Here is a 14,541-nt window from a genome sequence, read left to right on the forward strand (position 1 = left end):
GTCAGGTCACGATCTCGCGGTCCGTGAGTTCGAGCCCCGCGTCGGGCTCTGGGCTGATGGCTCGGAGCCTGGAGCCTGTTTCCGATTCTGTGTCTCCCTCTCTCTCTGCCCCTCCCCCGTTCATGCTCTGTCTCTCTCTGTCCCAAAAATAAATAAAAACGTTGAAAAAAAAATTTTTTTAATAAATAAATAGGGGCGCCTGGGGTGGCTCCAAGAGTCGGACTTCCGCTCAGGTCAGGATCTGAACCCTGGGTGGAGCTCTTGTGCTGAGAGCGCAGGGCCTGGAGCCTGCTTCAGATTCTAGGTCTTCCCCTCTCTCTCTCTGCCCCTCCCCCGCTCACACTCTGTCTCTTTCTCAAAAAAAAAAAAAAAAAACATTTAAAAAAATTAAATAAAGAGCACGGAAACATCAGGAATCTCAGAAACTCTGAGTTTTGCAAAGAGCATGTGAGGCTTCCAAGTCAGTATCATGAAGAAACAATGGCTCTGCCGCAGGTTAGAAGAGCCTAAGAGACAAACAATTGTCATATATAAACCTTGAATACATCCGAGATCCAAAACATATTCTGAGGTAAAGTGGAAAATTTTACTTTTTATACAGTACATATTGCATAACATTTTTAATTTTCGTGGCTGAATCACTGTATTATGATTTCGGTAGTAAAACCTCATCCTTAAAACATGCATTACCGAGTATTTAAAGGTCATGTATCATGTCTACAATTTATTTCCTATTTACTCGCAAACAATCCGCTAAAAAATACATTTCTTTATCCAAAGAGCGCAACCACGCAAAATGCGAAAATGGGTGAATCTGCTTCGGTGCACATTCATAGCAACAGTTGCTTACATTTCCTTTAGGTTTAAGATTTTACGCAAAAAATGTCGGGAAAAAACTTAGTCCAAATGCCCTGTTAATGGGAAATCCAGTTATTCTGAAAATGGAGTATTCACGCCTCCATTCTTTTCTCCCGAAGTCCCTGGCTTGCAACTTGGTGGGAATGGACAGGCTCAGGAGGGTCTCAGGAAAAGCGACGTGAAAACTGTTTCTCTAGTACAAAGACCAGTGGAGCACGTGTGTATAACTAGGTACTGAAACATGCACACTACACACATCCGAGAAAGCATATCACCTGCCTAAGACAGTGTGTCCCGAAGAAAAGACGAGCGCAGACAAAGCCACATTCTCAGATAAAACTGCCTCTTGCCCACCGAAAGGAAACACAGGCCCCGCTGAACCAACTTTCCAGAACGCTCACCGGCCGGGTCCCTGAGGCTGCGAGTAACGCGGCGGAGTCTGGGCCACTCCCAGCAGCAGAAACTCTTTTCCTTTGGGACAAAAGTCACAAAGGCCGCTTGCACACTGCAGGACGGGCGAGCACAGTGGCCACGAACACCCCGCGCACGCGCCCTCCCAGCAGGACCACAGCGGCTCCGCGCTAGAACCGCCGGCCTCAGCGGCCTGTCGGGCGGTCTAGGCGGATGCGAGCCGCGCGGCCCGGCCGTTAAGCAAGACCACCGCCGACCCCGACTAAAACCGGCCTTGGACTCCCACCTCCTGCCTCCCTTCACGCCTTCCCCACCACAGCGGGCCCACGTCCAACCACCAGCAGCCCAACGTGCTCAATACTGCGCGAAGGAGCAGGCGAAGAAACTCCGGCGAACGCGTGACACCACTTCCGCTTCCTGCCGGGAACCGGGGGCGGGGCTTCCACCTCAGACGGCGGAACTGGGCTTCCCTCGGGCGTGGGCTTCGCGCTGGGCCTGAGGCCTAGATCCCGCCCGGAGGACAAGGCTGGGGCAGGAACCAGGTATGGGGCGCCGCTACGGGCGGGGGGCGGGACCCTGCGCGGGGCGGGGTGGGGACCGAGCCGGGGGTGGGGGGCGGGGCCCAGCTCCCTGGGGCAGTGGCAGGGCGCCAATGGGCTCAACCCCACAGCCTGCTCAGTAAATGGTTTCCTGCCGGCCTCCCTGCACGTCCTGGAGACTCTACGGTCGTTGTCCTTGTCGTTAAGCCCGAGAGTCCGTCACATAGTCTGTCTGCCGCAGTCTATCCCGTCTCTAGGCCTTGATTTCCTCTCATTGTCGTTTACGTTGGACACGACGCTAAAGTCTAGTCGTTGATGCCTTGCTTTCATTCTTATGACAGTTCCTGTAAATCGTTCCTTTTTCTGTGTCAAATATGTATATCTGTTTTTGTGAGATCGCACTGATACCAGGCATTCCTCTCTTCAGGCATGGTTATAAAGTTGCTCCCCTAATCACGTTTGCTGTGGTTTTCATTGGATGGCCTTTGTGCAGTTAGTAAAGATCTCTTTAAACAGGACTAGAGTACATCTACTCAAGACTTAGTGGAGGGGAGTGGGAGGGAATGGAGGAAATAAGTGAAGGGGATTAAGATGTACAGTCTTCCGGTTGTAAAATAACTGGGACACTGGATATAATGTTCACAATAGGGAATATAAGCCAATCCAACATTGTAACAACTTTGGTGACAGATGGTAACTAGACTTACTGTGGTGACTATTTTAGGATGTGTGCATTGTATAGGATATATATATATATCAAATTGCTACGTGGACGCCTAAAGGTAATCCAGTATTGTATGTCAGTTGTTCATCAATAAAAAGTGAAAGAAATGTCCATGTACATCATGCAACGTGCTTTATGCATACATTGAATTGATATGTCTCTTGTTAAGTTAATGTTTCATTAATAACTGTAGAAACTTTTAATTTTTATATAGCTAAGAAGTCTGGTTTGTTTTTTGTTTTTGACCAAGAGAGTTCTCGAGTCAGGGAGAGGGGAAAGGGGGGAGAGAATCCTACGCAGGTTTGACCGCGGGGCGGGGGGGGGGCGGGCTTCATCTCACAACCCTTGGGATCATGACCTGAGCTGAGGCGCCCCTCCCCTTATTTGTTTTTGGTTACACTGGACGTAATGGTAAACTCTAATCATTGATTCCTTGTGTTTTCAATGTAATGACAATTTTATAAATCTTTCATATTTTGTTCACATGTATATTTTTGTTCTTGCTTTGTGAAAAACCACTAACACTGGGCATTCTTCCCTTATTCAGGAATGGTTCTAAAGTTATATTTGCTGTGATTTTGAGTGGGTTATCTTTGTACAGTTAATAAAAGATCTTTTGAAATACTGATTTAAAACATATTTCATCCAGACTTGTTCATGTGAATCATTAAATGTTTTGTACCCATCTATTGAATTGATACCTATTTTGCTACATTAATGTTTCATGTTTATTGCATAAATCATTAAATTTTATATAGGCAAAGAAGTGTTTTTATTTTAATTTTTCTTAAATATCATTGAATGTTGTTTTTTTAATGTTTATTTTGAGAGCAAGAGAGAACAAGGGCAGGGGGGAGCAGAGAGAGAGGGAGAGAGACAGAGCATCCTAAGCAGGCTCTGCATTGTCAGCACAGAGCTGGAGGTGGGTCTCGAACTCAAGGAACCATGAGATCCTGACTTGAGCTGAAACCAAGAGTTGGACGCTTAACCGACTGAGCCACCCAGGTGCCCCCAAAAAAGTGCTTTTAAAAATTATATATGAGGGGGGAGCCTGGGTGGCTCAGTCGGTTAAGTGTCTGACTCGGTTTCGGCTCAGGTCATGATCTCACAGTTCGTGAGTTCAAGCCCCACATCAGACTCTGTGCTGATGGTGCAGAGCCTGCTCGGGATTCTCTCTCTCCATCTCTCTCTGCCCCTTCCACACTCTCTCTCTCAAAATAAATTAAAAAATAAACTTAAAAAAATAAAAAAAAAATTGTATATGAGGGTGCCTGGATGGCTCAGTCGGTTGAACACCCGACTTTGGCTCGGGTCATGATCTCATGGTTTGTGAGTTTGAGCCCTGCATCGGGCTGTCAGCCTGCTGTCAGCCTGTCAGCACAGAGCCTGCTTTAGAACCTCTGTCCCCCTCTCTCTGCCACCCTGCCCCCATTTGCACTCTCCCGAAAATAAATATTTTTTATTAGTTTTATTTTTTTAAATTTACATCTAAATTAGTTAGCATATAGTGCAACAGTGATTTCAGGAGTAGATTCCTTAATGCCCCTTACCCATTTAGCCCATCCCCCCTTCCGCAACCCCTCCAGTAACCCTCAGCTTGTTCTCCATATTTGAGTCTCTTATGTTTTGCCCCCCTCCCTGTTTTTATATTATTTTTGTTTCCCTTCCCTTATGTTCATCTGTTCTGTGCCTTCAAGTCCTCATATGAGTGAAGTCATACATTTGTCTTTCTCTAATTTCGCTTAGCATAATCCCCTCCAGTTCCATCCACGTAGTTGCAAATGGCAAGATTTCATTCTTTTTGATTGCCGAGTAATACTCCATTGTATATATATACCACATCTTCTTTATCCATTCATCCATCGATGGACACTTGGGCTCTTTCCATACTTTGGCTATTGTTGATACTGCTGCTATAAACATTGGGGTGCTTGTGTCCCTTCAAAACAGCATACCTGTATCCCCTGGATAAATACCTAGTAGTGCAATTGCTGAGTTATAGGGTAGTTCTATTTTTAATTTTTTTTTTTATTTTTTTTTTCAACGTTTATTTATTTTTGGGACAGAGAGAGATAGAGCATGAACGGGGGAGGGGCAGAGAGAGAGGGAGACACAGAATCGGAAACAGGCTCCAGGCTCCGAGCCATCAGCCCAGAGCCCGACGCGGGGCTCGAACTCACGGACCGCGAGATCGTGACCTGGCTGAAGTCGGACGCTTAACCGACTGCGCCACCCAGGCGCCCCATATTTTTAATTTTTTGAGGAACCTCCAGACTGTTTTCCAGAGTAGCTGCACCAGCTTGCATTCCCAAAAAATAAATATTTTTAAAAAATTATATATGGATTTCCTAACTTGCCTTAAAAATCTCAATTATATACAGATTTTGTAATTTACTTCTTAAATAGAATCTGTTTAAAAACACCAAAAGATAAATAAAAAATAAAAACACCAAACTTTTTTTTTTTATTAAAAATTTTTAATGTTTATTTTTGAGAGAGAGAGAGCATGAGCAGGGGAGGAGCAGAGAGAGAGGGAGACACAGAATCCAAACCAGGCTCTGAGCTGTCAGCACAGAGCCTGACAAGGAGCTCAAACTCATGAACCTCCAGATCATGACCTGAGCCGAAGTCGGACGCTTAACTGACTGAGCCACCTAGGTGCTCCAAAACACCAAAGTCTTTAATCCTCATAGGATATATTTTACATGTGGGGTAGGGTACTGGATCCAGTAGTTCTTTTCCCTAGAAAAGATGATGGATTCAGTACCACTTACAAGCTATTCTTGACCTATAGATTTGAAATTCCAACTTGATTAAACAGTGAATTCCTGTATTGGTCTCTGGACACTCCTTCACTCGTATTGCATTTACTTATGCTCATATCACACTGTTTTGAATGGTATACAAGTCTTAATATTTAGTGGTATATATATAAAGGTTGGTAATGTTTGTTGCATTTACCGCTGTAGGTGTTCAGCTTGGGGTTAATTCCATTGGTGGTAACATGTTTACCTAATTCTTGGGATCATTGCCTCTTTGTGTTAGATCTGCACATTTGAGTAATCAATCACTCTTGCAGTCGTTATAGGGTCACATAGTTACAGAAAGTCCTTCATCTCTCAGCTCCGTGTAGGCTACTTAATGGTCTGTTGGCTCTATCTGCAGGCAACGGGGCTTGCCATTTGTGTCTCCATAACTGAAAGAGCAAACATCTCTTTAAGAGTGTATAGACTGTTTTCATAGGTAAAAACTGTCTTGTATGGGTCCCTGGACTGATGGGTTCTACCTCCAGAATCATAGTCAAGTGGGGTTGACACCAGTCACATGGCTGCTACTGGGTCTGCATTGGAGTCTGTGCTATACTGTCCCGTTGTCAGGGCCATCATCCTTTTTTGGACCCTGGTCAAAGGTCGTCCCTCCAAGACCTTGGCCAACACCAAGACAAGCACTCTCTTCAGGGTCCAAAGATGGTGGTAGCATTTCTAGTTGTGCGACTAGGCAGGCACAAATGGCCCCAGACCACAGCTGAGAGGGCCTGGAGCCAATTCACAAGGCTACTTAGGGCCCACAGCCATGACCAGGTTCTGCAGGCCTGCCTCAGGGGGCACTGATGGGCCAGTCTCCCCCAGGGTCCCAGGATAGGCAGAACTCCTCCTATATCGTGGCCTGGTGCCGGGAGCTGGGTTGTGGGCTGCTTTAAGATCTGCAGTCAGACCAAGGTTAGTAGGCCTGCCTCCAGGCTCACAGATGGACACATGTCCTTCTGGATTCCTCTGTGGGGAAGACCACAGCTAAGAGAGGCTTCAGGTGGGGGGCGCCTGGGTGGCTCAGTTGGTTGAGCTTCCGGCTTCGGCTCCGGTCATGATCTCATGGTTTGTGAGTTCAAGCCCCGAGTCGGGCTCTGTGCTGACAGCTTGGAGCCAGGAGCCTGGAGCCTGGAGCCTGCTTCGGATTCTGTGTCTCCCTCTCTCTCTGCTCCTCCCCTGCTCGTGCTGTCTCTCTCTCTCTCTCTCTCTCTCTCTCTCTCTCTCAAAAATAAATAAGCATCAAAAAAAAATTTTTTTTTTAAAGAGAGTCTTCAGGTGGGTCACCGGCTGGCTTGCTCAAGGTCTGCATCTCAGAGTGAGGTCAGTAGGCCTGTTACCTGAGAGGCATGGCTGGATGTGTTTCCTTCCAGGGCCTGAGTGATGGTGCTGGTGACAAGGCCAAATGGGACTGTAGCGAAGTCCACATGACGACATGGCTGTTTCCACATGTGTAGCTGGAACCACAGCCAGTGAGCCAGCCATCTGGCCATAGGTGTCCCTTCTCAAAATGACCCTCCTAGTTTGTGGACTCTACTCGGGTTTTGTAGTCTCCTACCTGGATTCCAAAACTTCCACAAAGCACTTTTGTTCATGGAAGGCTGACTATTGTTGCTGTGGGGGGATCCAAGTGGGGACCTCATATTCTGCCATCTTGTGGTCCCAGGAATTTCAGTGCATTAATCTTAAGGAAATCTTAAGTTAATTTATCACATAACTAGATCAAAGCAAAAGATGGCTAAGCCAGTAGTATCCAAAATGTATTTGGTCACTTTTCAGTCATTGCTGCATTTGGTGGTGAGTATGTGTGTTGCAGGAGAGGAGAGAAGCAGGCTCTCAAACTGGAGAAGCATGTCCTTGATTTATACCTGCATCAGTACAGACCAATGGACACACGAGTAAATCTGACCTCTGATATTCTGTTACCAGTGAGGTGTTCTGTAGGCTCCTCAACTCACCCTTTCCAAGATTAAACTGATGTTTTATCCTCCCCACAATTTTCTTCCTCTTATTGCCATCAGTGTAAAAGCTAACACTATCGACTCTAGCACCCATAGAATTTTTCTCCAGCGGTTGTCAGGCTGGTTTGGCCCCCTATGCAAAGGCAATGTCTAGTCATTTTTAGTTATCACACGTATGTGTTGGCACCTAGTGGGTAGACAACAGGGATCTTTTAAAAGTCTACACTACACAGGGCAGCCCTCACAAGAAATTATTAAACAGACCAGAATGTCAATATTGAATTTTTGAGATTCTGTTCTAGACTGTTCAGGGCTAGTATTAAAAGATTTCTCCGGGGCGCCTGGGTGGCGCAGTCAGTTAAGCGACCGACTTCAGCCAGGTCACGATCTCGCGGTCCGTGAGTTCGAGCCCCGCGTCAGGCTCTGGGCTGATGGCTCAGAGCCTGGAGCCTGTTTCTGATTCTGTGTCTCCCTCTCTCTCTGCCCCTCCCCCATTCATGCTCTGTCTCTCTCTGTCCCAAAAATAAATAAATGTTGAAAAAAAAAATTAAAAAAAAAAATATTTCTCGAGGGGCACCTGGGTGGCTTAGTCAGTTAAGTATCCGACTTTGACTCAGGTCACGATCTCGTAGTTTATGCATTTGAGCCCTGTGTCGGACTCTGTACTGACAGCTTGGAGCCTGGAATGTGCTTTGGATTCTGTGTCTCCCTCTCTCTGCCCCTCCTCAACTTGTGCTCTGTCTCTGTGTCTCTCTCTCTCAAAAATAAACATTTAAAAAAATCTTTTTTAATTAAAAAAAAAAAGACTTCTCTAAAAAATCCCAGCAACTGCCTATTACCTTATTACAGAATTAAAGATATTATCAGAAAGGAATCTCAGTTTTTTCTTCTTGTTACTTTTTTATTGTGTTTAAATATCTGTAACAAAATTCACTATTTTAAACACTTAGGTATACAATTCTGTTCACATCAAATACATTGGGTTTTTTTTCTGTTTTTGTTTTGTGCAACCATTACCGCTGTTTCCAGATGGTTTCATATTCCCAAAGGGAAACTCTACCCATCAAACACTCATTTTTCATTCTTCTTTCCCTCCACCAGCTGCCAATCATGCAATGAGAAAAGGAGTTTCCACCTGAGGTCCTGGGGCATATCTTAAGGTAGCAATGATGGAAAATAAAGGTGCAATTAAACATGGATAAGAAAAGAGGGATTGATAGGAGGACGACAGAAGGCAAAGAATGAGGCAGTATCTCAGACTTCTATGCAACATACTACATAGAAACTCCTAAGCAAACTACCACTCAAATCACATTCCTACACTGGAAGTTGAAAATCACATCCCTTGTTTCTATGGTAGAATCCATTGCAATCACAAGCTATTTGTGGGAAATGGGGTAAATGAGAACATCTCTGTAAGAAACATCATAATTGCATGAAATTATACATGTAAAACAGGATGAACAGTTTTGACATGGCAAGGACTTTAATTACAACTGCAGTAGCCTTTTCATGCCCCTTCTTCATGTGAATAATGCACCCAAATAAATGCACTTGAAGAGTATCAACATTTGAGAGGGCAGTTGAGGAAAGCAGGCCAGCACTTGATGGAAGTGTTTCACATCTAATGTTGGCCATGTCAGGAATGGCTACAGGAAATCTGACCAAAGAATTTTGGAACTGTAATTAGGGAAGAAAGGTAACAAAGGAACTACTAAAGAGGTTGTTGAGAAACAAAGACAAAGACAAATACAAGCACGTCATGGGTGCTCTGGGAACAAAGGAAATGAAGTTTCTATTACAAGAGAAAAATAACCACAAGATTTAAATCCACAACATTTGCATTTGGGGCCCACAATATCCTCTCGGTTCTGAGACCAGTGGCCCATCAGGGCCCATCTCTCTTAGGTGAAGACTTCCCAGGGCCCCCATCACATCCTTTTCCTCAGGCTGTAGATGAAGGGGTCCAGCATGGGGGGTACCACAGTGTACACCACGGAGGCAACCAAGCTTCTCTGGGAAGAATGGTTCCAGCAGAACTGAACTACACTGCCAGGCTTCTCCCATAGTAAAAGGAGGTCACAGCAGTGAGACCCACCAGGTGGAAAGTGCTTTACATTTCCCCATCTAGAAGACATTCTTATTAAGGAAGAGACAATCAGACTACGAAAAGAGGATCTAATGAGACAAAAAGTCGGCAAGCGTGGTTATTGACAAACACAGATGTTACTGATGAGGGTATCAGATCGTTGGAATGAGGACAGGTAGGCTTTGCAATAATCCAATGATGCCACCGAAGGCCAGCGTATTCTACACTGCAACCCACACGAAGCAGTGAAGCCTACACCCCCACCTACACCCAAGAGAATCACTTCATATCCCAACCTCCTCCAAACATAAACCTAAGACAAATGTGCCCAGGTCACTTCTGATCAGGATCATCACTACATTTGACTCGGCGTGTACTCCACTGGTTTAAACCCAAACGAACATGACATTAAGCTGCTGTGGCCTCCAAGGCCACCCACAACAAAACTAAAGGCTGCTCAAGGGTCACGAGTGTATGAATGTGTCAACTCAGTACGGAAACAAGGTTCTGGTAGATTCTGCGTCTCTATCCAAAGGTCAATTTGAAGAACTGCCAGTGGTGGCAGCAAGTACTTCAGATTATCAGGACTTGCCATATTCACAAGGTTCTCTATCTCCCACATATGAAAGGATGAGAAACTAACCAGCAAGTCACGTGCCAGCTGCAGCTATTTCTAAACACAGGCAAACAACATAATTGGTTTCTTCCGGGTTGTGGTGACCTAGGAGCTCTGTTCCCAATCTCTCCGCACACTGAGATTGAAAGTATTTTCTAACCCAGTACTGGGTGTGTAGCTCTCTTTGCAGAGCTATGAAATCTGGGTGTATAACCCTCACCATTTCTAAAGTCTTTTCTGACCCAGAAAGATCAGGTGTGAGACAGAACCAAGAGCATTTTCAGGAAATTTAGAGACATATACCACCCCCACACCTTCACCTCCATGAGGCACCATCGGTGGACTCTCTGAGCAGTGAACTAACTACTTCAAATGTTCATCGTCTTCACAGTATTAGACAAGGTCCACGCGACCAGACAACCCAGGTGGCTTGAACAGCATTAAGTCTAACGGTGGTAGTCTCACTTGGGACCAGGCTGCAACCAAGGTGTAGAAACTAGACCAGCAAACTCTCAGGGGCAGGAAGCCAGACCCTTCCCCAAAATGGTCAGGGCAGAGTGGCACATGTTCATAACAGATATATAAACCCATCCTATAAGCTGAGTTCCACGTCTCTTACATTTAACCACTTCACTGTGTTCCTCCAGCGTGCTCTGTAGGAGACTGGTTGCCTTCCCACATTGCTTACCTTCACGGGGCATCTAATTAGTGAGTTTTTTCATGTATTCAGTGGGACACCTAGAGACTTTTCCACATTCCTCATATTCATACAGTTTTCCCCCAGTGTGGTGGTCATGTTTTTGAAATCAACTGGGTAACAAATTTGGTCACAATTATTCTGTACATAATCTATGGTGCATTTTTTAGGTGTTACGTTGTGACCATGACGTGAAGGCTTTCTCGCACTCCTTTATGTCTAAGGGGTTGCTCTGCGGTATCAGTTTTTACGCATGGAGTTCGGCTTGAGCAAACGGTGAACGCCTCCCCTCCGTGTGTGCCCTCAAAGGGCTTCTCTCCAGTGGGACTTCAAACGTGTATTTGCAGTTGTGGAAGTGGTGTAGGCTTTCTCACATCCCGTACACTCACAGGGCTTCCCTCTACTGTGAGTCTGTATACGCTTGTGAAGGCTGGAGGACCAAGTGAGGTCTTTCCCACATTCCTTACATCAACAGGGCTTCTCTCCAGTGTGGATTCTTAAGTGTTGAATCCAGATGAAAGCAGCAGTGAAAGCTTGCCCACAGTGCTTACATTCACAGGGTTACTCTCTAGAGTGATTTCTCAAATGGCTATGAAAATAGGAGAAAGTCCTAAAGGCTTCCCCACATTCACCACATTGAAAGGGTCTGTCTCCAGTGTGAGGTCTCAAGTGTTCATGAAGATACGAGGAACTACCAAGGGCTTTCTCACATTCACCACATTCATAGGGCTTCTCTCCACCGTGAGTTCGTAAATGTTTTTTAAGGACTGAGGGCCAAACGAAAGCTTTCCCACATTCCTTACATTGATAGGGTTTCTCTCCAGTGTGAGTTCTCAAATGTACACTAAGTCGTGAGGAATTAGTGAAGGCTTTCCCACATTGCTGACATTTATACGGCTTCTCTCCAGTGTGAATTCTCAAATGTTCATTAAGAATTGAGGAACTACTGAGGGCTTTCCCGCATTCCTTACATTTATAGGGCTTCTCACCACTGTGAGTTTGAACATGTTTACGAAGGACCGAGAGCCAAGCGAAACGTTTCCCACATTCCTTACATTTATACGGCTTCTCTCCAGTGTGAATTCTCAAATGTTCATTAAGAACTGATGAACGACTGACGGCTTTTCCACATTCCTTACATTTATAGGGCTTCTCACCACTGTGAGTTCGAACGTGTTTACGAAGGAGCGAGGGCCACTGGAAGTGTTTCCCACATTCTTTACATCGATAGGGTTTCTCTCCGGTGTGAAGTCTCAAATGCACATAAAGACGGGAGGATGTAGCGAAGGCTTTCCTACATTCACTACATTCAAAGGGTTTTATTCCAGTGTGAAGTCGAATGATGTGATTATTGAGGCACTTGGAATCTGCATAAGATTTCCCACATTGTTTACATTCATGGGGTTCTTGAGTGTGTGTCTGCACATGCTCAGTATGGCCTGCTGAGAAGACTGAAGCCCTTATAAACGGCTTGCATTCATCAAAATCTCCTCCAGCGTGAATCCTCATGTGCGCCTGAAAACGGGAATGATTAATGAATGTTTTCCCACAGTCACTGCATTCCAAAGACTTCCCTGCCAGGCTGGTTCTCTCATACATGATAGGTGGAGTCAGGCGCAAGATTTCACCACACCGATTCAACTCAGAAAGCTTCTCTCTAGTAGAGTTTTTCTTTTGCGGAGTAAGGAAGCCATTGTGATACGGGTTACACTCAAAAGCGTTCTCTCTATTTTGAGTTCTCACGTGTGTCTTCAGGTTGAAGTGCTTCCTCAAGTCTTTCCCACTTTGCTGACAGTCAGAGAGTTCTACTCCATGGTGGGTCCTCTCCTGTTGATGAAGGGATGAAAGATGATGACAGCGTTTTCAGACTGATGATAAGTTTCAACCTTATAATGCTAAAAACATGGTAAGGACTCTTACCACTTTTATTACATAAATACAGTTCCTGTTGATTTCTTTCAGGTTAAACCAGGGAATTCCTCTGCCAAAAACTGATGCCATTATTCTACTCTCGTGATCATTCCAGTAAAAATTGATTTATTTATCTGTTTATGTATTTATTTTTTTTGAGAGCACGCACACGAGTGTGAGCAGGGGAGGGGCACAGAGAGAGGGAGACACAGAATCTGAAGCAGGCTCCACGCTCTGAGCTGTCAGCACAGAGCCCAATGCAGGGCTCAAACCCATGAACCGTGAGATCATGACCTGAGCTGAAGCTGGACGCTTAATAACTGACCGAGCCACCCAGGCACCCTTCCAGTAAAATTTCATGAAAATGTTTAAAGACTCAATGACAAGTTATATCTTGGGGAATGTGTACTTGTGGTATCGAGGAATCAACAATTTTCAAAACAGATTTAGATTATAAACCCTAAATCATCATATTCAGAGTATCTCTGACTGCTTTGTCTTTGGTCAATGCCATTTGTCTCAAATATCTCCAAACTGCACTGAGTTTTTATAACAGAACTACCAATCTTTTTTGAATGCGGAATAGAAGAAATATCATAAAAAGGGGTGTCTGGGTGGCTCGGTCAGTTAAGCATCAGATTTCAGCTCAGGTCATGATCTCATGGTTTGTGGGTTCAAGCCCTGACTCAGGCTGACAGTGTGCAGCCTGCCTGGGATTCCCTTTCTCTCCCCTTCTCTCTGTCCCTCCCCCGCTCGCTCTCTTTCTCTCCCTTAAAATAAATAAATAAACTTAAAAAAAAAAAAAGAAATATCTCCAATCAGTCTTACTTTTTGTATTTCACTGGTTGTTTTTCCTCCAAAAAAATCCTGGTGAGATTCTGACCCTTTAGTCTGAAGTCCTGTCTCCCATTCTGAAGTAAAACAAAGACACAGATTCAAACATCTGTAGAAATAAACCATAGGCTAAACAATCTTAAAAGAAGACTCAGTTTTATTTTCATTTTAAAATTAGTGAAATGAGAAAGAAAAAAGACTGCATCAGTTTGTTCATGGGAAAAATACAACGAAAAGTGTGTGGGAACACACTTTAGTGGCTTACTAAAAAATAACTTTCTGAAAACCAAATATGATGTGAAACTATCAAAATATTATCCAGGTAACATAATATCATCAAGTAGACACATGAAAAACATGTGGACAACAAGGACACGCCAAAGATAAACCTGTAGAAGAACCAGGTCATTTGTGACATCACAGAAATTTTCAATAGAAGACTGAAGGAAGTTCAAGGTATCCCAAAACATCAAAGACGAATGGCTTCAGCCCTGAGACAAAATGTATCTTAAAAATGTTACACATTGGGGCGCCTGGGTGGCGCAGTCGGTTAAGCGTCCGACTTCAGCCAGGTCACAATCTCGCGGTCCGTGAGTTCGAGCCCCGCGTCGGGCTCTGGGCTGATGGCTCAGAGCCTGGAGCCTGTTTCCGATTCTGTGTCTCCCTCTCTCTCTGCCCCTCCCCCGTTCATGCTCTGTCTCTCTCTGTCCCAAAAATAAAATAAACGTTGAAAAAAAAAAAAAATTAAAAAAAAAAAAAAAGGAAAAAAAAAAATGTTACACATTAAAGTTGCAAAGATGTCATACCTCAGATTGACCAGTGACATGCTTGTCATTCACCAGTGATGTCTGTCACCACACTCACCTTGCAAAATACCCTGCTCCACTGCCCTTAGCTCTTGTTGTTCCAACCAAGCGATCAGCTTAGGTTTCGACAGTTGATATTCTGTCCACAGGAAAAGGTACATTAATAGGAGAGACTCACGCAAGAGATCACAAGGCTTCTTATGAATCCAAAACTATATATATTTTTTTAATGGTTTCTTATTTACTTTGAGAGACAGAGAGAGCACAAGCAGGGGAGGAGAGGGAGAGGGA

At 44.6% G+C, this 14,541-nt stretch overlaps 2 protein-coding genes across 3 annotated transcripts in view; both read right to left on the reverse strand.

Moving 5' to 3' along the window:
* LOC121013931 (zinc finger protein 121-like) overlaps positions 1 to 1,780 on the reverse strand; it is a 15,999-nt gene extending 14,219 nt beyond the window's left edge. For both annotated transcript variants that reach the window (XM_040449806.1, XM_040449805.1), the window contains exon 1: positions 1,260 to 1,780. The gene's annotated coding sequence lies outside the window, so the exon portion shown is untranslated. The remainder of the gene's footprint in view (positions 1 to 1,259) is intronic.
* A 6,500-nt stretch (positions 1,781 to 8,280) lies between these two features.
* The window catches only part of LOC121013930 (zinc finger protein 426-like), a 15,979-nt gene continuing 9,718 nt past the window's right edge, over positions 8,281 to 14,541 (reverse strand). Inside the window, exons 5-7 of the mRNA XM_040449803.1 lie at positions 14,309 to 14,389; positions 13,439 to 13,521; positions 8,281 to 12,526 (exon numbers count right to left, since the gene is read on the reverse strand). Coding sequence (XP_040305737.1) covers positions 11,261 to 12,526; positions 13,439 to 13,521; positions 14,309 to 14,389 — 1,430 coding nt within the window. The 3' untranslated portion in view covers positions 8,281 to 11,260. The remainder of the gene's footprint in view (positions 12,527 to 13,438; positions 13,522 to 14,308; positions 14,390 to 14,541) is intronic.

This window comes from Herpailurus yagouaroundi, unplaced genomic scaffold, assembly GCF_014898765.1.
Source record: "Herpailurus yagouaroundi ecotype Mexico unplaced genomic scaffold, PumYag 200, whole genome shotgun sequence".
NCBI classification, from domain to species: Eukaryota; Metazoa; Chordata; class Mammalia; order Carnivora; family Felidae; genus Herpailurus; species Herpailurus yagouaroundi.